At 50.0% G+C, this 24312-nt stretch overlaps 1 protein-coding gene across 8 annotated transcripts in view; it reads left to right on the top strand.

Annotated features, from left to right (window-relative positions):
* GFOD1 (glucose-fructose oxidoreductase domain containing 1) overlaps nt 1-24312 on the top strand; it is a 113850-nt gene that overhangs the window by 39643 nt on the left and 49895 nt on the right. For 2 of the 8 annotated variants that reach the window (XM_053904895.1, XM_019420099.2), the window contains exon 1: nt 21886-22042. The exons of 4 other annotated variants lie outside the window; for them this stretch is intronic. Coding sequence is in view for 2 of the 4 variants with exons in the window: in XM_019420097.2 (XP_019275642.2) it covers nt 23350-23377 (28 nt within the window). In the remaining 2 variants the exon portion in view is untranslated. Of the gene's footprint in view, nt 1-21885; nt 22043-22468; nt 23378-24312 lie in introns of those variants that run through there. 2 more of the 8 variants (XM_019420097.2, XM_019420098.2) reach the window with 1 other exon arrangement.

Below are 24312 nucleotides of genomic sequence, written 5' to 3' on the forward strand. Positions count from 1 at the left end.
GTGTCTCCCTCTTTCTCTGCCCCTCCCTTGCTCACACTGTCTCTGTCTCTCAAAAGTAAATAAATGTTAAAAAATTTAAGAATACCCTTTTTGGGGGACAGCTAAAATGACGACATGACACAAAAGGGAACTGTGGGCCAGCCCCTATTGCAGAGCGCGTCCTTGGTGCAGATTACTCGGTGTGCGAAGTGCCTTATGGGGGTGGAGGAGACACTTGGGAGAAGAGGCTTCTCCTCTCCCTTCTGGAACTTTCCTTTGGACAGGACAAGGTGGCAACGCCACAGTGCCACCATCACCTGGGAAAAAATGGCAGATGGGTGCTTGCAAAGCAGAAAGGGAAGTTAACGGAAAATAGCTGCCTGAGGTGAGCATTCCCCTGTCTACGTTTAGGATGGATCGTAGCCAGAGTCAGATGTGGCTAACTACACCGACATTATTAAGGAAGAGGTTTTTGAAGGAGCCATGCAAGCTGACACTTAATCCAGAATCCTCTCCTTTTCCTGCCAGATCGGCTCCCCTTCTTTCTTCCCTGCCTGTGTTCAGGGCGCACACACCAGAGACTTGGAACCATTCTGTGCGTCCCCCTCCCTCGTCCCCCCGAATCCTACCAACCACTGCAGATTTGACCTCCTCCCTTCCTCACTGCTGCCAACGCCTCCCCAGTTCAGGCCCTCAGCATTATCTCTGAGGAAATAATTTCTAGAATAAAAGAACACGCATCTGCCATTTATCCAGGTCCCCCTGCTGCTAACATCTCATCTCTGTTGTATATGCACTCTTATTTTCTCTCTCCCACATGCACATGTATGCACACACATGCACACACACACTTGTCTAATCTTTTCCTAACCGTTAGAGGGTGATATGCATACATCATGGCCTCTAACGCCTATATACTTCCGTGTGTATTTCCTAAGAACGGGACGTTCTGTTACAAGACCACGATGCAGTTATCTCAACTTCCGTGAATTAACCATCCACACGCTGTCTCCCTCCCATCTCCCTTCCATAGCCCAGCTTTGCCACTTGACCCAATAGTGTCTTCGGTAGCCCTTTATCCTTGCCACAGGCACCATGCGGGTCAGACATTGTGTTTACCTGTTATGTCTCATTAGCATTTTCAAGTTTTTCTCTCTCTCTTATGACATTCACATTTTGAAAGAATACAGTTCCTTTTTTTTTTTTTTTTTAATAGTATGTCCCTCAGTTTGGGTTCGTCTGAGTTTCTTCATGGTCAAATTCAGGTTCTCCTGTTCTCAGGATCCCGTGTGGAGATGCACAATGTCTCTGCCCGGCATTGGTGGTGGTAATCTTGATCACCCAGTTCAAGGCATACCTGGTTGCTCCTGTGTCTGTTACTATCTGTTCGGTTGCAATTAACAAGCAGTCTGTGGGGAGACTCTTTGAGACGACTTCTGGCTCACCTTCACAACTGCTCCCTGGGTTTAACATCCATCGGTGGCGTTGTACCTCAGCCGGTCTCTGTTAGGATGGCTGCGAAATGATGCTTTGCCAACACCAGCCTCCCCGTGGGCCTCCCCGCAGGCCTCCCCGCGGGCCTCCCCGCCTCTAGTCTTTCTTATCTACCCCGCGTCTATTCAGAACTGGTTCTCGTTCTGTCATCCCCCACGCATCAGGGCTTCCCCTGGCTCTTCTCACTCTTGGGATAAACTTCAAGCCCTCATTGGCTCTGTACGTCCTCATCTTTTACCTCCACCCCCCCCCCCCCCCCCCCCCGTCATTTGCCCTTGTCCTCTCTTCTCTAGGAGCACCTCAAATACACACTGCAGTATACCTCAGTTCCCTTTACTTTCCTGACCGGAATCCCTCCTTCCTGATGACTTTGCCTGGCAAACTCCTTTGCATTAAATTTTTTTTTTATTTATTAGTTTTGAGAGAGATGGAAAGCATATGAGTGGGGAAGGGGCAGAGAGAGAGGGGGATAGAGGGTCTGAAGCGGGTTCCGTGCTGACAGCAGAGAGCCCGATGCAGGGTTCAAACTCACGGTCTATGAAATCATGACCTGGACCAAAGCGGGATGCTTAATGGACTGAGCCACCCACGTGCCCCACCTTGGCATTTTAAAAAACCCAGGTAGGTTCCCCCAAATCCCTCAGAGGAAGCCTTCTCTTATGCCTTAGGCTAAGGTAAGTTTCTCTCCTCTGGGCTCCCAAGTGACTTGCACCTGCCTCTGTCATAGCACTTACCACAGTACAGTGACATTTACCTCTCTGTACACCCCCACCGTCATCCCCCTCAAAAAACCCCTAGTTCCTTGGAGGCAACCAGGTCTTACTGAATTCTGGAGTTTCAGCAAGCTCAGTGCCTGACGTGGAGGAGTGGTGTTTCATAAGTTTGTGTCATAATAATGAATTTCTAGGACATGGTCGTGGCAATTCTCAAACATAGCGGACCAGAGGATTCTGTCTGTGTCTCTCTTTTTCTAATTTATTAATTTTAAAAAGGCCTTAATTTATTTTTTAAAAACACTCTGTTGATGTATGATTGACACATAAAAAGCTATACATATTTAATGTAGGCAACTCAGTGAATTTGGGGGTACGTATACACCCGTGGAGAGATTCTTTTTACGGAGCATTTTTAAAAGCTGGTGTTTCATAAAATATAGCTTGAAAATCCCTGGATCTTTAAGATTCCTTCCCATTATGGGTTGAATTGTGCCCCTTCCCCACCCACCCCCGCCCCCCAAAAAATTTATGTTGGAGTCCTAACCCTGAATACCTCAGAACGTGACCTTATTTGGAAATAGGGCCTTCAGCTTAAAATGTGGTCGTTGGGTGTGCCTTAATCCAGTATGACTGGTGTCCTTATGAAAAGGGAAAACTCAGGGCCACCTGAGTGGCTCAGTCGGTTTAAGCATCCGAGTCTGCTTGGGGCTCTCTCTCTCCTTCTCTCTCTGCTGCTCCCCTACTTGTTCTCTCTCTCTCTCTCTGTCTCTCTCTCTCAAAATAAATACACTTTAAAAAATAAAATAAAAAGGAAAAATTTGGAGACAGACACTTGCCCAAGGAGAGCTCCATGTGAAGACAAAGGCAGAGACTGGAGCGATCCGGAACCAGCCAAGGGTTGCCTGTAAATGGCCAGAAGCAGGAGAGGGGTGTGGAATGGGTTGTCCCTCACGCCCTCAGAGGGAACCAACCCTGTTGATACCTTGATCTTCAGCTCCCAGCACTGTGAGACCACACATTTCTGCTGCTTGAGTCACCTCATCTGGGGTACTTTGTTATGCAGCCCTAGCAGACTGATACACCTTCCAACTGAAATCTTTGCTCTTCGATAATGATGGTAACATAGGGATCTGCTTAACATCTAGGAGGGCATACAGGTTCCAAAAAGGGTTCTTAAACATTCCCTTCTAGATTGGGAAATTTTTGCCAAAAAACGTTGACACCTAGAGCGGACGGGCCTAGAATTCAGGAAGCCACTTCAGCTGTAGGCCCTACGAGGTGGGTAGGAAGGGTCTGGTGGGGGTAAGGGACACATTACTACAGGCTGGTAGAAGGAGGGGAGACTCAAATACATGCTTCCAGCATCTAAAAGCTCTCTTTGCTGTCAGCAGGACAGATTGGTGGGATCATGGCGGCCTGCACGTTCTCTCTCAGGATACCCACGTCCTTGCAAGCCCTCCCTTGCTGTAACTGGCTGCCACCTGCATAGATGTGTCTGAGGGAGTAGACGCAGCCTGCACATGGGATTCACCACCAATCTTGGGGGCGTGTCTGCTGACACTGCTTGAGAATGTCACTCTGGGATTAGCAGGTGGCTGCAGCAGGCCTGTTTGGACCTGGCAGATATCCAGCTCCTCCCGGCTTAGCCTTCCTCTCCTGGGGCTGCACGCCCAGGCTTCTCCTGGGCTGACTGTCTTCCAGAAGGATGGTCCTCCCTTTTGACGGTAGCCTCAGGTTTAGAGATCGGGGCCATGCGTTGTTATAACTGATCACCCCACTGGTGGCCCCTACCGTGCTAACAAATACAGATCTCTGTTTCCAAGCTTTGCCCTTATTCTCTTAGGGCAGCACAGGAGTGCTGGTTCCTAGGGTTTGATTTTGAAGTGTCAGGTGAAGAGGTCCATGGGGGTTTAAAAGTGATTTGAGGGCGCCTGGGTGGCTCAGTCGGTTAAGCGTCTGACTTCAGCTCAGGTCATGATCTTGCAGTTCATGGGTTTGAGCCCTGTGTCAGGCTCTGTGCTGACAGCTCAGAGCCTGGAGCCTGCTTCAGATTCTGGGTCTCCCTCTCTCTAGACTGCCCCTCCCCCTGCTCATGTTCTCTCTTTCTCTCTCTCTTCAGCTGCCCCACCCCACCATCTCTCAAAAATGAATAAAGGTTAAAAATTTTTTTTAAAAAGTGATTTCAGGGGCACCTGGGTGGCTCAGTCGGTTAAGCGTCCGACTCTTGCTTTCGGCTCAAGTCGTGATCTCACGGTTTTGTGAGTTCGAGCCCCGCATCTGGCTCTGTGCTCACAGTGCAGAGCCTGCTGGGGATTCTCTCTCTCCCTCTCTCTCTGCCCCTCCCCCTCTCGTGCTGTCTCGCTCTCAAAATAAACAAATAAACTTAAGCCCTTCCATTTAAAAATAAAAACAAAGAAAAGTGATTTGAAATAAATGCCACTGACCCGGGTGGCTGTTTGAAAACCCACGCCCTGTTGCGTTTCATAGACCCCAGAGCTGCGGCTTTGTTGAACTTCAGTTTCTGGCCTCAGTTTGGATGCCGGCAGTGGGGCTGTGTGTGTTAGGCACGTGGACAAGGTGGCTGGTCCAGACCCCAGCCCGTGGCTCTGTGCTCGCCTCTCGCCCTGCGAGTCCTGGTCAGTCCCTGCCAGCACTGCTTTCCTCCTTTTGCGGTGGAGCAGGCAGAAGCTCTCGCACCTTCCCTCTGCTACCGTGTGTACGTCTCTTCTAATCAAGCCTTCCGCACCTGGCTGCTTCCTTGACGTGATGCCCTATGAAGAGATCAGACACCGCACAGCGGTGTCGAGCCCCAGAGGCTTAGGACGGCGAAGGGTGGGATGTATGGACTGTGCGACCCAGCGGGACAAGCTCCTGGCTTCTTAAAGATCAGACCTGTGTTTTCTTATGTGTGTGCCTGCTCTAAGCTGCAGTAGTAAGATGTCTTCTTACAGAGCACGTTTCTTGGTTCTTTGGAAAGGGAAGCGAGCTTGTTAGCAACAACGGTGAGGTCAGACCCAGCTGTCCCTCCCTCTGGCTGGTGGCAGGCATCTTCTCTCCACGTCAGAACGGTGGCTTTGCGAGGGAAGAAGACAGGCATTGCCAAAGGACAAAAATCTGTTTGCCTTTGGCCCTGGAGAATGTTAGACAAGAGCTTATTCTCCTGAATTGTTTGAATACTATGGCTAGGCTGCTAGGGGAAAGGTAGGGTTGGATCTTGGTCTCCTTTGAGTAAGGGCTCAGTAGGGGCGCCTGGGGGGCTCAGTGGTTAGGCATTGACTCTTTTTCTTTTTTTTTTTTCAGATTCATTAATTTATTTTTTAATTTACATCCCAGTTAGTTAGCATGTAGCGCAACAATGATTTCAGGAGTACATTCCTTAATGCCCCTTACCCGTTTAGCCCATCCCCCCTCCCAAGGCATCTGACTCTTGATCTCGGCTCAGGTCACCATCTCACAGTTCCTGAGTTCAAGCCCCACAGCCGGCTCTGAGCTGATGGCGCAGAGCCTGCTTGGGATTCTGTCTCTCCTTCTCTCTGCCCCTCCCCAACTTGCGTGTGTGCGCTCTCTCTCTCTCTCTCAAAATAAGTAATAGACTTAAAAAAAAAAAGATTAAGGGCTCAGTACAAGTGCAAACATTATTACAGTCATCAAATAGATTGTGGCCATGGCAGTGTCTAGATCTTGTTGATATGCATATTAGTTCCTGAATATTCGCATATTAGCATAAGTGAGAAGTGGTACTCATGGAACATCAGGAAATCTGGTCCTTTATGGAGACAGGAGTGCGGGCTTGGAATGCTGCCAGACTTCTCCTTTACCAGAATGCTAACGACCTCCCTCCTCCCTCTTCCTCCACTTTGCCTTTTGCCAGAGGCTGAGCTCTGTTTCTTTGCCCGTGTTTAATCCCCTCTACCGTGCACGTAAGCTGGTCTGTTACTGCATTACTGACAATAAATGTGCTGTTGTAGGAAGGCTGGTATTTGTATTATTTATCAAGTTAGGTTTAGGGGATTCGCTTGATAATTAGAGGAGGTTGATTTTTCTAGTGGAGCTGAGACGATGCAATTCTTTTGCACGAAGTATGAAACTGAAGACAAGTCTAAATTCAAATATCTTCTCCTTTCCTCTTGGCAGGTGTCTCTCTCTGTGGGACCTGTCAGTTCCGTGCGCCGCGTTTCATTAAAAAAAATGTTTTTTAACGTTTATTTATTATTGAGTGGCAGAGAGAGACAGAGCGTGAGCAGGGGAGGGGCAGAGAAAGAGGGAGACACAGAATCTGAAACAGGCTCCAGGCTCTGAGCTGTCAGCACAGAGCCCCACACAGGGCTCAAACTCACAAACTGTGAGATCATGACCTGAGCCGAAGTCTGATGCTTAACCGACGGAGCCACCCAGGCACCCCTGCCGCATTTCATTTTGAAGAGATCGTGTCATTTGCAGTGATCTCAGATTTGCTGTTTACCCCACAGCTTTTCACCCAAACCCTCACCAGCTCAGAAATCGGGGCAAAGCCCCCATGTGTGCTGTGGCAACAGGAGTGTGTGGGGACACAGGGAGAGCAAATTTCTGTGTTGGTGCTCACGGACCTGCGGGGCCGGAGACTGCCTCAGAATACAGAAAGAAACTTGGGCCCCGAGTGGTTTTAGGGTGCTTGCCTGAGGTCACAGCTAGTTTGGAACAGAAATGGTCAGTGAGATAAGTCTGGTCATTTCCATGACACCATGGCCTTAGTCACTTTTCCATGAACAAGAGCAAACCATTTGAACCCAGGGATGGACAGTGCGGCCACTGGGGTGCATGCAGATTCTGACCCTTTCACCTCCCTGCCCGATGAGCTCATATCAAACATGTTTGTACCCCATTTTGCTCCTCATTATTTAAAAAAAATTAAAAAAAAAATTTTTTTTAACGTTTATTTTTGAGACAGAGAGAGACAGAGCATGAACGGGGGAGGGGCAGAGAGAGAGGGAGACACAGAATCTGAAACGAGCTCCAGGCTCTGAGCTGTCAGCACAGAGCCCGACGCGGGGCTCGAACTCACGGACCGCGAGATCATGACCTGAGCCGAAGTCAGACTCAGTCCAGGGGCTGGAACTCATAATACCGCAAGATCATGACACGCATCTGGGCACAGCACTACCTACCCCTAGCTAGTAGGGAGGGCTGGGGGAGGCGAACTTAATGTTAAATGCTCAGGATATCGTGAAATCATATCAGCCTGGGCAGATGTGAATCGTGGAATGAGTTCTCTGCCGCGGTCTGATTACTTGTAGATTAGCAGATGAGATAATCAGTGTGTCTGGATACCCAGGTAGTTGCAGTGGTTCCTGCCTATCCAGTGGGGAGGAACACTAGGGAAGAGAAGTGAGTGGAGGATGTACGGAGGGCGGGACAGACACACACGGGGCGGACACACCCCAGGCAAAGCTGAAGCACTGAAAGATAACAACATAAGCACTTCTCTTAAAGTATTAAAGGGCTCTGCGTTTCTCAAAATGGGCTACGGATGTTTGGATCATAACCCGAGTACTGTTTACATTGAAAGCTGTTCTCTGATTTAATAGGAAACATATCTGGTTTTGATTTCTGCAAACATTTGTTAGCAAAATTGCTGCCAGGAGACCCAGCCAGCCCTGGAAGGGGAGAGCGTCTGAGCTCTTGCTTTTCTAGAAGGGAGAGGTGCTGTCCAGGGGCAGGGCTCTGAGCCCGGTCGTCTGCAGATTGATGGATTACAGTCCAGGTGGGCACGGTTCACAAAGAGCTCACATTAACCCTTAAGTTGGCTGCAGGGAGACCCGGGCAGCCTGAGATGGCAGAACTAGTCTCGCTTGGCGTTCCTGTAACAATTATTATCGACTGGCGGGGCCTAATGTTAATTTCAGCAGGGAGGGCTGCAGAGATCAGCAGTTGCCATCCCAGGCTCTGGAATTAGAGAGACCTGGGTCCAGATCCTCCCTCCTCCATGTACTTGCCTTAGCTCAGGGCTTTTCGATCTTGACTGCACACTAGAGTCACCCAGGTTGATTTTAAAACTCTGGGTGCCCAGGCTACACCCTAGAGCAAGCCTATAAGAATCTCTGGGGGTGGAACACAGGCACGGGTATTTCTTTAAAGAATTTGTCTTCTCCCTTCACAGTGGATAACCAGGCTGACAACGACTGTTGATGGAAGACCGTGGAGTTTAGGAGTTCGGTAGCTGTGTTCCCTCATCTGCCAAATGGGGATAATATTTTCTAACATAGATGGTCCCTGTGAAGGTAGAAGGAGGTAATACGTGCCAGGTGCTTAGTGCAGGGCCCAGCACATAGTAAGTGCTCAATAAACAACACCCAACTTTACAAGCTCAGCTTCTTTACGTGCAAAAAGCAAACTAACAAAACCCTCCTGAAATGCAGAACTGGTGTTATTTCTCTGGTCCAAGGCTCTGGATAATAGTTGGTGCATTGGAGACAGACAGACTGACAGCCTCCGAGCCTGCAGCTGTGCTGTAGAGGAGAGCTGGGCATCAGAGCTCCTTCTGGGTCGGGCCCGCACGGGGCAGTGGTGCTGACGTTGTCTGACTTTCTCAGACTTGTCGGCACGCCCAAATCCATTTGAAATCTCAGGAATTCGTCATCACCATTTTTTAAATTTTCAATTGTTTATTTTTTGACCCTCCCTCTCATTTGCCTCGGCATTACAATAGCTGCTTAAAACTCGAGCCTGTTGCAGTGTTTGACAAGGGGGCAGTCTCCAGAGAATCAAATGTGAGTGAAGGTTGAATAGTATGTCTCTACCCTCCTACCCAGCACATCTGGAACAGTTAAGTCCCGAGGGCTGTGACTGCAGGGAGGATGTCTCCAGAAGTCAAGAATGCAAATGGGCCCCTGTTTCTGTGATTTTACTCTCACTCCCTGATATAAAATCATGTCCACCTCTGGAATATTAGTAAGTGTCTGTATCGCCCTCTTAAATATCAATTAGAAAAAATTCACACATTGTGTCTGGGTTAACAATTCTCTTGGAACATTATCAGCTAGTACTCTCACCAGAGTACCGGCTGTGACACAGATTCACTGGTTCGGGGGGTTTTACTGACACCTGCTCGGGGCCAGATGTTCACCCCTGTGCCGTGTTTGGGACAGTGCAATACCGAGGGCTCGCTTCTGGAGGGAAATAGAGAGTTGATAGCACTGCACTGAGGTCATGAGAACATGCGGCGTGCATGAAGTCCTGACCTCAGGAGGTCTGGGTTAGGATCCTAGGTCAGGACTTGGCCACTGAACCTCAGTTTTTCTTCATTTGTAAAATGGGGACAACGGTGCCTATGTTGCAGGGTGGTCGGTGGTAAAGATTAGAAATAATACAAATCATACGAATGTCAAGTCCATAAATGCTCAGCAACATAGATTAATATATGAATGTTATATGTAATATGTGCAACATATGTCATGCATAATGTTATATAATTAATATTAATGTCTTTTCCGGGGAGGGACGGGTCATCGTGTCTTAAAATTAAAACTTTTCTCTGTTCATGTTTGGGAAGGCAAAATTTTATGTTCATAGACGGCACCGTATTTTCTCAGGCTTGGGAACCGGTCATGGCCTACAAGATCTGTTAAGAGTCTGTATGATTATAAGTGATTCTCTTTGTAAAGAAGATAATTTGCATCCTCGGTTCCTCAACGTTTTCATTGCTCTTGCCTTCCCCGTCGAAATAACTGTCTCTTCTGCTCCTTCTTACATAAGCGCGCCGTGCCCGGCTTCTTTATTCTAGGTTTCACTAGGATGGGTGCGACGGTGGATGGAGGTGGGGGTGAGGGGGGCATCCAGGTAGGGGTGAGGGGGGCATCCAGACTAGATCTACGGAATCACGCGTTGGAGTAGAGGTGAAGCCTTATTAACTCACCACATGCCCTTTGAGGCTTTCAGAGTTCTCTGTACGTAGGATGACTCACCCCTTCGATCACGTCACGTTGTCACTCGGCATTTAAGGATCTTCGCTATTAAGCTAAACAGATGAGATGCTGCAGGGAACAGCATCCACAGAAGGCTCAGCACGTGGTTTGCGTGGCTTGGGGGTCTCTCTGTCTCCACATGTATATGTTTTCTTCCTCCTCTTCCTCTCATGCATCTTAAACATCGATAAATAACCCTGGAGCCCAGCCCAGCACAGACGTAATGGATTTTTGTTGAATGAAGGGGAGGGGGAGTGTCTTTTCTTCCCCAGATTCAAGTGCACCAGCAATTGATCCTGTCCAGGGTGCAGCGGCTTGTCACCAGACGCAAGCAGGGACTGCCAAAGGTCGTGATCAGTATTTTAGCCTGTGGGGTATTCCCCGCCGTACATCCACCTGTTATGTGATAGCTGGGGAGTCTGTTGTGTTCAGCGAGCCGACTGAGAGAGATCAGGACTAAAAGGGCATCTTACTTTTAACGTTTATTTGTTTTCGAGAGAGAGAGACAGAGTGTGAACCGAGGAGGGGCAGAGAGAGAGAGAAAGGGACACGCAGAATCCGAAGCAGGCTCCAGGCTCCGAGCTGTCAGCACAGAGCCCGACGCGGGGCTCGAATTCTTGAACTGCGAGATCGTGACCTGAGCCGAAGTCGGACGTTTAACCGAGCCACCCAGGCACCCCTAGGAAGGACGTTTTCAAAGCTAAACCTTCAGTGGGGCTTGGTGTCTCATTGTGGGAACTCAAAAGTGGGTTAAGGTCAAGGGAGAAGTAGCAGAAATCCAACTTTCTTGCATTTTCTTGGGTTTTTTTTTTTTCCTAAACCCCTGGCTCTGAAGCTGGAACTCTTTAACGCTGCCTTCACTGAGACCCATTGCCTTTGGGTCGGGCTCCCCCTTTCTCTCATACCTTACTCATGAGAGCACCTTTTTGGCTTTGAACGTGATTTTAGGAGGAAAGCAAAAAGCCCTCCTGGCAAGGCAGACCTGTTACTTGGCCACAAGACATCCAGGGCCACTGAGGCTCATGCTGTTGGACCTCCAGCCAAGCCCAGCGTCTGGCCCCAGACACAGTTCTGTGTTGAGCTTTTGCATGAACACAGTGCCTTTGAGTGAATGTCACCTTAAATGACCCTGCTTTGTATTTCTCAGGCTAGCCAAGCCTTTTATGGGAGAAACCTGATAGCCCGTCAATATTTTCCTGATTTATAGATGGAGAAAATAAAGCCGTGCAGTGAGTGAGTACATGCCCAACAATGCAGCAATAGCAACGTTCAAATCACACCTACCCTTCACCCCTGCAATTCCCTTCACGTCTGGGGATTCGTTTACCTATTTTGGCACAACTGTTTATTACAGCCTGAGTTATAATGTTGAATAACTGGAAACATCCTAAGTGTATATGTGTAGGGGAATGGGTTGTGTGAATTGTGCTATATTAATACCATATAATATACAGCAAGTAGTAATATACAGCAAGTATAATATACAGAATTCAGGTACATATCCACGGATATGGAAAGATCTCCGAGATTTTAGGTGAAAAGTGAAGGTGTGAAATAGCATGTATAGCATGCTCCCATTTAGGTTAATTATTTTAAAAAGATAAATATTCTAGGAGGCTATACAAGCAACTGTTCATAATCGTTTGGGGAAGAGACAGGGATCGGTGAGGGAAAACTTATTTTCATTTTATATCCTGTAGTGTCAGATTTGTTTTGTTTTTTTTTTTTTAACGTCCCTATTTTGTTTTCATTTTAAAATTAAATTTTGTTTGGGGCGCCTGGGTGGCTCAGTCGGTTAAGCGTCCCACTTCGGCTCAGGTCACGATCTCACGTTCCGTGAGTTCGAGCCCCGCGTCGGGCTCTGTGCTGACAGCTCAGAGCCTGGAGCCTCCTTCGGATTCTGTCTCCTTCTCTCTCTGCCCCTTCCCCACTCATACTCTGTCTCTGTCTCTGTCTGTCTGTCTCTCTCTCTCTCAAAAATAAATAAACATTAAAAATAATTTTTGTTTACTTCCAAAATTTAATTTTTCAACACTTGTTTCATTTGTGTGTGTGTGTGTGTATTTTTTTTTTTTTTTGTACAGGAAATACATGCGTGTGATTCAAATTTCAAACGTTCCAAAGAATAAACCACGAACTGTTAATCTCCCTCTCTCTCCACCCCATGGAGAGGCTTGCATGATCAGGCAAGGGAGGGGCAGAGAGAGGGGGAGAAAATCACAAGCAGACTCCATGTTCAGCCTGGAGCCCGAAGTGGGGCTCGATCTCACGAACCGTGAGATCATGGCCTGAGCCGAAATCAAGAGTTGGACACTTAACCGACCGAGCCACCCAGGCGCCCCTGATATTAGCATTCTAATCACACAGGGAAACATGAACACAAGCTGACATCCTCTCTGTCATAGTCTCCACTGCCCAACTACTATATTTATAATACTGGGTTTTTAGAAGAAAACTAGTCGGGGAAGACACTAAATTTTTCTCAGCCTGTTAGCCATGGATAAAAGGCAAGAGTTGAGAATCCCAGGCTAGCCCATTTCTGAGGGCCTGCCCTTTGTCCACAGGAAGGACAATGAACCCCTGTTGTGAACACCCGTTGTTGAGTTTGGACCGAGTCTGAGTCCTAGGCAAGGCCTGTGGCGGGTACCAGCCAGTACAGAGATAGCTCAGCAGTCTCACAACTGCTTGGTGTGTTGGAGGCACCTGGGCAGACCCATCCGGAGATGTGGTACCCAAGACAGTCGCAGGCTTTGCTCTCTTGGAGATTATTGGTCTAGTGGAGGACAGCACACAGTCGGTTATTTAATTACAGTTATAGTATGAGACATGACAAGAAACAAGAGCATACACTAGGGGTCTGGGGAAGGCCATTAGCAAAGCAAGTCTTGTTGGCAAGGAGAGGATGGGGAGGAAGGTGGAGAATGGGGAGCAAGCAGCATTCCAGGTGGAGGGAACAGCATGTGCCAAGGCTTCACGCGATAACTTTCTCACGATATGCAAGCAAAGGATGTAGGAAATCCACAGCCATCATTTTTTTTTTTAATGTTTCTTCCTTTTTGAGAGAGAGTGTGTGGCCAGGGGAGGGGCAGAGAGAGAGAAAGAACATCCCAAGCAGGCTCTGTGCTGCCAGCACAGAGCCCAACGCGGGGCTCGAACTCATGAACCGTGAGATCATGGCCTGAGCTGAAATCAAGAGTCGGATACTCAACCAACTGAGCTGCCCAGGTGCCCCGACAACCATCATTTCTTACAAATCAAAGATACTTTCCTCTAGAGTTCTCTGTTCCTCTGTGCTTGAGTTTAGTTGCTTGATTTTTTTTTTTTATTGGCACCCCCTTCCCAGGTAAGTAGCTAGAGGTTGACAGACTCCCAGCTTCTTACAAGAAGGGTCTGGTAAGAGAGGGTAACAAGTACAGCATACAGCCTGTGCCCGAAGATACCCACGAGAGAAAATTCTAGAAAGGAGCAGCTCTGAGGTTGCCCTGGCGGTGTTGGGTTGGGGAACCCATGCCTCTCAGGACTGTGTGAGTTTGCGGAGTGACCTTTGCTGCCACAGGTAGCCTGTCAGTTGAAGTGCATCAGACATTGGCTGAGCGTGTGGCAAATTCTCTAGGTCTCTGGCTTTCCAGCCACATTTTGTCTTGCTGTTTGGTTTTTTTTTTTTCCCCCTGGTGTTTCTGCAGCACATTGACCCCCATCCCGTTCTCCCAAGAACCCACTGTGCCTCCTCTGACCCCCTGTTCAAGGAAGGCCTTCCCTGCTCCACCTGCTTGGCTGCTTCTTACTGGACTTTGGAGCTGTGGCCCTGACATGGCTTCTCTGGGGGACGTCGACTCCTTCCTCGTGTCCTTCAAGCCTGAGCCCCTAGTCGGGCGCTGGACTCCTGGGTTTGCCATGCTGTGAAGCCGTCTGTCTGTGACTTTGAGGCTCTCCCAGGACATGGTGCTTCGCAGGTCTCTGCTTACTTTCTCTTGGTATTTAAGAACTTGGCGAGGCCGTTCAAGGAGGCTCCGCAAATGTTTCTTTTCTTTTTTTCTTTTTTTTCAATATTTTTTATTATTATTATTTTTATTTTTGAGAAAGAGAGAGAGTGTGAGCAGGGGAGGGGCAGAGAGAGATGGAAACACAGAATCTGAAGCAGGCTCCAGGCTCTGAGCTGTCAGTGCGGAGCCTGACATGGGGCTCGAACTCGCGAACCATGAGATCATGACCTGAGCCGAAGGCGGCCGCCTAACCGGCCAAGCCACCCGGGCGCCCCGCTGAAAATGTTTTTTGAACACATGGTCTGCAGACAACACCTTTAGGAACTGGATCAGGGTGATGCTGTATGGACTGAGCCTCCCATCAAGCCTTGATAGGAGGGATCTGTTCTCTGCTGATCCTCGTGGCAGAGAGGGAGGAAGCCACAGGCAGCTGGGTGAAGGCAGGGGAAACTCACCGAGGAGATAGAATGTGAGGCGAGGTGGGTGGAGGGGGAGAGAAAGAGTGGACACCATCTGGAGGACCCCCGTGGCCTTCTCCCCACCACTGGACTCCCTCCTGCAGGTCAACCCGGTTCCCAGGGGGGGAGACTTTGCCCCCCAGGGAACATCTGGCCATGTCTGCAGGTAAATTTGGTTGTCCCAGCTAAGGAGGTTCTATCAGCATCTAGCGAGTAGAAACCAGGGATGCCGCTGTGAATATCCCACAGGGCAGGACGGTCACCCCCCCCCCCCAACCAACAAAGAATGAGCCCGTGCAAAATGTCCCTCGTGCAGCTGTTGAGAAACCCTGTTGTAAGCAGACCGTGGCCTAGTCACATGCTGATGAACAGACCAGGGCTAGGTGAGTAAATGGTCATATTTCTAATTAACTTGCACACATGACCGGTGACCGTTGACAGGAAGTGTTTTATGACCAGGGATCCTCAGAGGAAGTGGGTCGGGGGCCCTCTGCTGCTTTGTTCATTGATGTCTTCTGTCTTCTCTCAGGACCCAGCTTCAGCGGTCCCCTTGTCAGGGCTTGAGACGGGAAGATAGGCAGGAGATAGAGGCTGCACAGTCCTCTGTGCTGCCCGCTCCCAGAACAGCCCCAGCGGCTGCTGTGATCGTGCACAGGCCGTTGGCAGGTGTGGAGCTGCAAGAGGAACCATGTGTCCCGAGGAGAGGAAGGTGCCGTGGACTGAGTGTTGTATCCCCCCCACTCCCAGATTCTTCCCTGGAAGCCCTAACCCCCATTGTGATGGTCTTTGGAGGCGGGGCCTCGGGGAAATAAGTAGGTTTCGATGAGGTCATGAGGATGGTGGGGCCGCCATGATGGGATTAGTGCCCTTCTAAGAAGAGTCACCAGAGGGATGATCTCTCTCCCCCATTTGAGGGTATAGGAGAAGGTGGCCGTCTCCACACCAGGAAGAGGCTCCCGCCGGGAACCGATCATGCTGATCTCAGACTCCCAGCCTCCGGAACTGTGAGCAGAAATGTCTGCTGTTGAAGCCCCACAGCCTGAAGCCCTACGGCAGCCTGAGCGGGCCGAGACAGAGGTGAAGGGACCAGATGGGGAAACTTCCCTCAAGTTTCACTTTGAGAGAAGTATCCGAGTAGACCTAGAAATAGGAGCTCCCCCTTCTCTTGGCTTCCTAAGAGTCTTATCGCTCTGGAAAGTCATCTGGCCAAGACGAAATCTGGTCGCCGGTTGGGGCCGTGGCTGTCTTTTGTTCCTTGACTGATCTGTACCTTTGCACCTGTAGCTTCTTGTGTTGACATCGGGCTGCTCAGGGTGGGTTCTGAAGCTACCTGGTGTGCAGAGGGACAGGCTGGGACTGAGTCAGTGATGAGGGAGAAGGCCCCCAACAGAGGAGAGCGAGGATGTCAGCGCGGAGACATGACCTTCGTATCGATGTTTGTGAATGTCGAGAGTGGAGACAGTGGCTTTTTCTGTGAAATGTGCCATTGGGAGCACAGGCTGCAAACATCAATGGTTTCTGCCAAGCTTTGGGTTTTGAGGTCGGCTCCTTCAGGGATGCTGGGAAAATGGGACAAATAGTATATTAATATGCCCAGCATAATACTAGGCGCAGTAAACATTTATAGAGTAAATAAGTGAATAAATGACTAGAAAACTGTGTGAGTACATGTAAGTTTCCCTCGTACCGATGGTCTAGTTCAATGTTTCCCAAACTTTTTTTAAAAATTTTTTCCCGTTTTTATTTTTTTTAATTATTATTTTTTTTTAATTTTTTTTTTTTAACGTTCGTTTATTTGTTTTTGAGACAGAGAGAGACAGAGCATGAACGGGGGAGGGTCAGAGAGAGGGAGACACAGAATCCGAAACAGGCTCCAGGCTCCGAGCTGTCAGCACAGAGCCCGACGCGGGGCTTGAACTCACAGACCGTGAGATCATGACCTGAGCCGAAGTCGCCCCAGGTGACTGAGCCACCCAGGCGCCCCGCATTTTAATTTTTTTAAATTATTTTTTAATATGAAATTTATTGTCAAATTGGTTTCCATACAACACCCAGTGCTCATCCCAACAGGTGCCCTCCTCAATGCCCATCCCCCACTTCCCCCTCCTAATTTTTTAATGTTTATTTATTTTTGAGAGAGAGAGCAGAGAGAGAGGGAGACACAGAATCTGAAGCAAGCTCCAGGCTCTGAGCTGTCAGTACAGAGCCCGATGTGGGGCTCGAACTCATGAACCGCAAGATCATGACCTGAGCTGAAGTCGGACACTTAACTGACTGAGCCACCCAGGCGCCCCTAATGTTTCCCAAACTTTTTTTAACATGATCCATAGTGAGAGATAACGTACGTTTTATATTGCAACCCACTGACTGATTCTGCTTCTCTGTTGCTGCGTAATGAGCTATCCCAAATCTTAGTGGCTTGGAACAATACCAGCCATATATTTAGGTCTTAGGTCTGTAATTTGGGCAGGGTTAGTAGGGACAGCTCCTCTCTGCTCCACACTCCATCATCTGGGTAGCTCTAAAGAGGGCAAGAGGCTAGAATCACTCGAAGGCTCACTCACTCGTTTGTCTGGTTGTTGACACTGGCTCTTCTCTGGGACCTCAGCCTGGACGGTTGGCAGAAGCTACGTGCACGGGGCTTGGCCTTCCTCGTAGCATGATGGCTGGATTCTGTAAGAGAGCATCCTGAGAGAAAGCGGGAGTCTTCTGGAAGCTGCATCACCTTTTATTATTACTGACCCTTCAAAGTCACATTGTGTCACTTCTGCTTTTTGTTTTTTTCTTTCTTCCCATTGTGCCAGTTACAAAGACCCACCGAAATTCAAGAGGAGAGCCATAGATTCTAATTCTTCATCCGGAAGTGGCAAGGTTCTAGAATATGTGAGACCAGAAGTAACGTGATCACATTCGAAAAATCCAGTTTGCCAAACCAATATTTCCATACCAGCATATTTGTGCAATAACATATGTTACATACGTATAAATAACACATAATATATACGATATTCATATTACATATGTTATAAAATATATAAATATACGAACATATAAAACAAGTTTTGCAGGGTAATACTTCCTTTATTCCATGCATTACACTCTATTTTCTGTTCTGTTCTTTTTTTTTTTTTTTTTTAACATTTATTTATTTTTGAAGGAGAGAGAGACAGAGCAGGAGCAGGGGAGGAACAGAGAGAGGGGGAGACACAGAATCCGAAGCAGGCTCCAGGCTCTGAGCTGTCAGCACAGAACCCGACGCGGGGCTCGAACTCACAAACCATGTGATCATGACCTGAGCCAAAGTCAGACTCACTGAGCCACGCAGGTGCCCCAACACGGTACTTTTTAAGCAGACCAGAAGGCAAGGCAGGAAGTTGATCAGAGTGGCTGAATGATCAGAAAGTTCTCTGCCCCTGACGGAAGGTCACAGGCCGGAAGCATGGAAGGGCGGTGCGGGGGCGTAGGTGATCCCTCCCCCTGCCCCAGTGGGGCACGGGCTGGCGGACTCCCTCGGGGAAAGTTCCCTGTGCTTCTGTTGGAGACGTTGCTGAGACACCTCAGCCTCACCATGTGAACCCTTGAACCTTTTTTTTCCTTAAACTTGAGGCCGTCTTTCACGTGCTGGGTGCATAAGGCTGTGGAAATGAGCAGCCGACGCAGTCACCCTGGGTGCCCGAGCTGAGAAGGGGACCGGAAAATGGAAACGTCAAGTGTGTGTCCTCACAGGCTGCCGCGGGGCTTTGGGTGGCACTTCCCCCAGCCTCCACGTGCACGCCCTCCTCACTTCCTCTCCAGCGCCCCGTTTTCATGGGGCTCAGTGACTGATGGCACCCTGGACCCAGCCAGGCTCAAGTTTAAGCAGAAGAGGCACTGGGACCAGTGCAAGGGAAGTTCATGTGGTTGGGACCCAGCCTTCTCCACACACTGCACGTGGGCTGGTTTTCCTTTTGTTTTCTTCATTTTAAGTTTATTTATTTTGAGAGAGAGAGAGCACCCATGCGAGCAGGGGAGGGGCAGAGAGAGAGAGAGAGAGAGAGAGAGAGAGAGAGAGAGAGAGAGTCCCAGGCAGGCTCCACACATCAGCTCAGAGCCCCACACGGAGCTCGAACTCACGAACCGTGAGATCATGGCCTGAGCCTAAACCAAGAGTCGCAGGCTCAACTGACTGAGCCTCCCCGGCGTCCTCCCCACCCCCCTTTTATTTTCTAACGCCACAAAGGAAAGGGAATGTGGAATTCAGAGGTGTTTGGGAGGCAAAAGTCACTGGTTCCCACCTGGACTTTCCCAGCCCCGAGATGCTCGGACATCCCAGGCCTGCGTGTCTTTGAATGTTGACTGTGTTGCTGTCGCTGGGGGTGCCGTCGGGACTCTGTGCTCTGCCCAGCTCCGAGCTGCTTGAAGAGGGAGCAGTCAGCAGCCTGCCATCAGGGACTGGTCAGTTTTCTCTCTTGGCAAGATTGGCCTCAAAATTTGGTAGTCCCATCCCGTGCTTGGTGGCCTCAGGGTCAGGAGGCTCAGTCTGGTGTCCTGGGGCACACTAACGATGGAGAGGTGCCCAGCAGGCCCACCCCCCGCCCCCAGGCCTCTCAGATGTGCACAGACCAAGGGAGCTCCCGGCATAGCAGATGCTGGCACAGACTTTCCTTCCTTACCAACTGTAGTCGGGCATTTGTGAAACGTGGGTGCGTCAGACTTCAGTGAACCGAGTGTCCCAAAAGCATCAGGGAAGTTTTCTGTAAGCGGTCCTTGCAAAAAAAAAATCATGTTTTGAACTCTTTACAGTTTGCTCGCCTCTGCTACCTCCCTCGAGTCTCTCCTTTTGTCTATTTGGATTCTTGCACAGTTTCTGGATTTTTCCGAAAGGCCAGCCGTCCTGCACACACATTCTCGCTTGCAGGGGCTTGATTTGTGTGCGAAGACACGTGGTCCTGGGTTCTGGGCAGACTCTGCATGACCTTGAGAATGTAATTTTCAGACGACTGAGTCAGACTGGAAAAACTCAGCATGCTGGGGGCCTCTGCTACCTCTGGTTCATTCTGCGGGTTCCCACAGAACCACACCGGGGCCGTTTCCAGCTTCCTGTGTTTTCTGAAAATGCTTTTCCGTAGTCTTGCTCATCACAACAACCACAGAAGAAATGCCGTCCTATTCCTGCTTCCTGGAGGAGAAAACTGAGGCCCAGAGACATTAAATGACCTGCCCCAAGACACAGGAAATGAGAGGAGCCAAGACTCGAACCCCAAGCTTCTGGCACCAGGGCTGTGTTCTCTCCCCAGTGGACTCTCCCAGCCATTCATTCCCAAAGCAGGAGAGCCCTGCAAAGAGCCTGTGTCATTTGGCAACGGGCTCTCTGTCCTCTGCTGCTTGGCTCCCAGTCCCATCCTGCTTGCAGGGTACCGGGTCGTCCCTTGCTGGAGGGAGTCCCTGCCTCACCCATCCACCCTGACCTGTGCTTCTCGGTCCCCAGGGGTGTCGTTCCCTCTGCTTGCCCCCAGGCCCTTGCGGCTGCCCGCTCCCTGGTGCCTGCAAAATGAGAGCAGCGTATTCAGTCGGCATCCCAGGGAGCAGAAGTATCACATCTGCAGGTCAGGAGTTTTCTTTGCACGTAAAGAAGCTGAGCTAGGGAGGTAGGGTGTCGTGTACTGAGCTACTCACGGAATGACCTTGGCCTCGCAGCCTGAGCGCCCTCAGCATCCTCCCCTGTATGGGAGAGTGGGCTTAGCTGTACTCTCAGGGCGACACGTGACCCTTCTGGAGGGCAGCTAGCCCAGTGCTTTGCACACAGCAGGTGCTCAGTAAGTGGACCGGTCCTGTTTTCTCAGGAGTGTCCTTGTCAGCATCACTGCGTATGAATTTCAGCTGTCATTAGGAGTCTGTCTCACTCGAATGCTGGAGCGAGGGGTTCTGGTGCTTATGTTGCTTTTTGCCTGCCAGGCATTTCGCTGGGCACTTTGGATGTGTCCTCAAACGTAATGCTGTCTGGGGTTTCTGCCCGTTTGCTTTTGGAAGTGAAGCAGACTGTCACCTACTTGGGTGGCAAGAAAGTTTTGAGTGAACCAGCTGTAAGGGGTACAGCATTTTGTGGGTGCCACGTTCATTCCCACACGTGCTTTCCCTCCTGGAAGAATCCGCATTTCAAGCAGCATCGGATGTTGAAGAAACCACCAATTAAGGCAAGGTGGTGGGGGGTAGGGGTGCGCCTGGCCGGCTCAGTCAGGGCACGCGATGCTTGATCTCAGGGTTGTGCGTTCAAGCCCCATGTGGGGTGCAGAGATTACTTAAATAAATACAACTTAGAAAAGAAAAGAAAAGTAAAGAAAAGAAAAGCAAGGTGGATTGAAAATACTTCCTGGGGTGAAATCGCTAGCCATTCGTATTCACAGTCTACTCTGCTGGCTGGCGCTCTAAAATAGAAATTATCTCAATCGAAAGGAACGTGGGTTTCCTTTTTCTTTCTCTCTTTTCACCTGCCTGAAACAGTGACTCACGTGCCAAGGGTCCAAGTGTGGACATGTGCTAAGCATCTCCGCTCTGCTCTTTGGGAGCGTCTGCACCTGTCCTGGGGAGGTGTTAGTGAGACTAACTCGTGGTTAGTGGCGGGGGGGGGGGGGTGGAGGGAGGGATTTACTGGGGAAGGAATAGAGAGTCTGTGCTGTAGCATCTTGGGGACACCCAGCATCCCTTGAGGAACCCCAGTGCCCTTCTCTGCAGGGTGGCCTGTCTCTCCGGTCCCTTCCGGCCGTACCGGAATACCACAGCTACGGTAGCACTTGGGGTTTTCATGGCGTCACACACCCTGAATCTTCTGGCTCTTTTTGTTGTCACTAGAACGCAAGGGTTGGATTGCAGGGAGAAGGGCATCATTAGCGGAAAAGGGAGGGCGATCCCGTGTATTGTGCATTTGCGTGTGCATGCGTTATTTGTGCGTCGTGTCTTCACGTGTGTGTCTGTGTGAGTAAGTCTGCGTGTGCAAATGTGTTTGCACCTGGATGTACGTACAGAAGTGAAAAAGGGGAGGGGCCCCAACCGTTCCCTGCGATCCCTTGGATGCATTTCTCCTCAAAAGAGCTGCAGCTAGGAAGTTCGGATTTCGCCCCTGGCTGCTTCCCAGTTGCTGGGTCTGTTTGATTGACAGCCCTAGAGGGAGGCTCGGCTTGCCCAGCAAACCCTTCTGCACTCTTCCAGGGACCCGCCTTAGACAGGAGGGGCGTCCAGCCCCCGTGACGTTCATCCTAGCCAAGTCCCAAAAAGTGAGAGACGCTAAGTGATGCTGACTGGATTACAGAATGAGGTTTTTCTCCGCCGCCTCAGTAAAGATGAATAAAGCCGCAGTCAGGGGAGAGAAAACAGGTGTCGGGGGTGGCATGTGCCTCTTGTGCACTGGTCAAATGCAGGGGGCTCGGGCTGGTGGAAAAAGATTTGATGGGGCTTTTTCTGACAATACCGGCAGATATCCAGTCTCCCACTGCAAGGTAATTCTTCAAGTATTTCTTTCGCTCAGATTTTGATATGCATGTGGCCACACCAATGGAGGGGGGAGGGGAAGCTTAAGAAATTATTCATCATCTCGTATACCACATTTTCTGTAATTATTCACAACACAGATTTAATATCTACCCCTTATTGAATACTCACTGTGTCCCAGGCACTGGGCTAAGAATTTTACACGCAAGGGGCGCCCGGGTGGCTCAGTCGGTTGAGCATCTGAGCCAACTTCGGCTCAGGTCACGATGTCACGGTTTGTGAGTTCGAGCCCTGCGTGGGGCTCTGTGCTGACAGCTCAGAGCCTGGAGCCTGCTTCGGATTCTGTGTCTCCCTCTCTCGGCCCCTCCCCCCACACACGTCCTCTGTCTCTGTCTCCCCAAAATAAATAAATGTTCAAAAAAAAATTTTTTTTTAAAGAATTTTACACACAAAATAATTCTTATGTTCAGATGTTTAGGTTGTTGCCAGCTCTTTTTTCTAGTATAAATGTGCTTAGATGACTATCTTAGCATATAACTTTTTGCCTGATTTATGATATCCCTTGTGGAGTGGACTTCTCAGTGCACAGTTACTGGGCATGGAATTTTAAAAAAACACGCTTGGAACATGCTTCGTGCAGGTTTGCTTTAGAGCCAGGTTCTACTCCCACACAAAGGAGGAACGTGCCTGTGCCTACTTCTTCCTAAAGACTCTGAAAAATCAGTCCTTTGTCAGAGTAGAGGCATCAGCCAGCTGCCTAACCAGAAGTGCAGAGAGCTAAAAGGACTACCTAGTTTATTCTAGAGACTTAGAAGAAAGGACGTCGGGTCTTCTCCTGGGTGTCCATCCGATGCGAAGTTGGAAAGGAAAAACTCTGCCTTCATTCCCACGGAGTCGGGACGTTTTCAGGAGGGTTCTGGAGGCCATCCTGGTGTATGACAGCTTTTATCTTTGCTCCTGCTTCTCTTCCACTGTTAACCTCCTTAGCATTGCACTCTCGAGTTTAGCTGTCTCTCGGAAGGAGATGGGAGGGGGTCTTCTCCTGAGGGTCAGGGCCACGCGTGGGCTCTGAGCGGGAGGAGAGCCGCTCCCTGGGGATTCCACTGCTGAGCCCTCCCCACCGGCTCTCTCTGCCTGGCTCCGTGTGGCATGTCCGAAGGCTTGGGTGGGGTGTCGCCTTTTAAAAACGGCGGACAAACGGGAGAATCTATATTTGGAAACAAGCCTGTGTATACAGAGAAGTCAGGGGGGCCCCGCCGGCCTTGGGTTTTCCCGTGAAAATCAAGTTTTCTTCCTCCAGACCAGGTTGAAGGGCATGGGCTCAGTTCCGCACAAGCCAGCAGGTATGTTTTGGATGCCTTCTGTGTCCCAGCCGTTGTCACTGGGGACAGGGTAGCAAACAGACCAAGCGCTGGCCGCACGGAGGTTACACATCTTCCCGTGGGGGATGGTGTCCCCTAAGGGGATGATGATGGCCCTGCAGAAAGCAGACCAGGGGGAGGACCAAGAGTGATGGGGGCGGGGGGGATGCTGGCCTCCTGGGGTCACGAGAGAAGGGCTCTCTGAAGATGTGCCAGCTGAGCAGAGAATGGAAGGAAGCGAGGGAGCGAGATGTGTGAATGTCTGGGGACATTCCCAGGGTGCATGTTGGAGGTGGAAACCACAGCAAGCACAAAACGGGAATGTGTTGGCGTGTTCCCGACAAAGAGGAGGCCGGTGGGCTGGGAGGGAACGAGTGACGGGGAGAGGGCCGAGGCGCCGAGGGGCCGAGGGGCCGTGGTGTGGGGTTGTGTGGGAGGAGGGGCAGATCAAGGACTGCTCAGTAAGCCATGGTAAGGATTCGGGGCTTCTCTGTTCAGGGTGCCACCAAGCCATCGGAGGGTGGCTGGCAGGAGGCAGTGTGATCTGATGTCTCACTTTTGTTTTTCCTTTTATGTTTGTTTATCAATTTTGAGAGAGAGAGAGAGAGAGAACTGGGGGAGGGACAGAGAGAGAGGGAGAGGGAGAATCCCAAGCAGGCTCTGCACTGACAACGCGGAGCCCCAAACGGTTCAATCTCATGAACCGTGAGAGCATGACCCAAACCAAAATCAACGGTCAGACGCTCAACCGACTGAGCCACCCAGGCGCCCCCGAGGTCCCGTTTTAAAACGTGGAGATCCAGGAGTGGCCCATTTGGTATCCTACGCTGTAGGGAGGCCAGGTGTCGTTTGCCATCACTCTGTCCCTTGGGAGTAGAGCTCTGGCCAGTAGAGTCCCGGGCAGCTCTCTGGCATCC

This window comes from Panthera pardus, unplaced genomic scaffold (assembly GCF_024362965.1).
Source record: "Panthera pardus isolate Hobbes unplaced genomic scaffold, ASM2436296v1 HiC_scaffold_17, whole genome shotgun sequence".
NCBI lineage: Eukaryota > Metazoa > Chordata > Mammalia > Carnivora > Felidae > Panthera > Panthera pardus.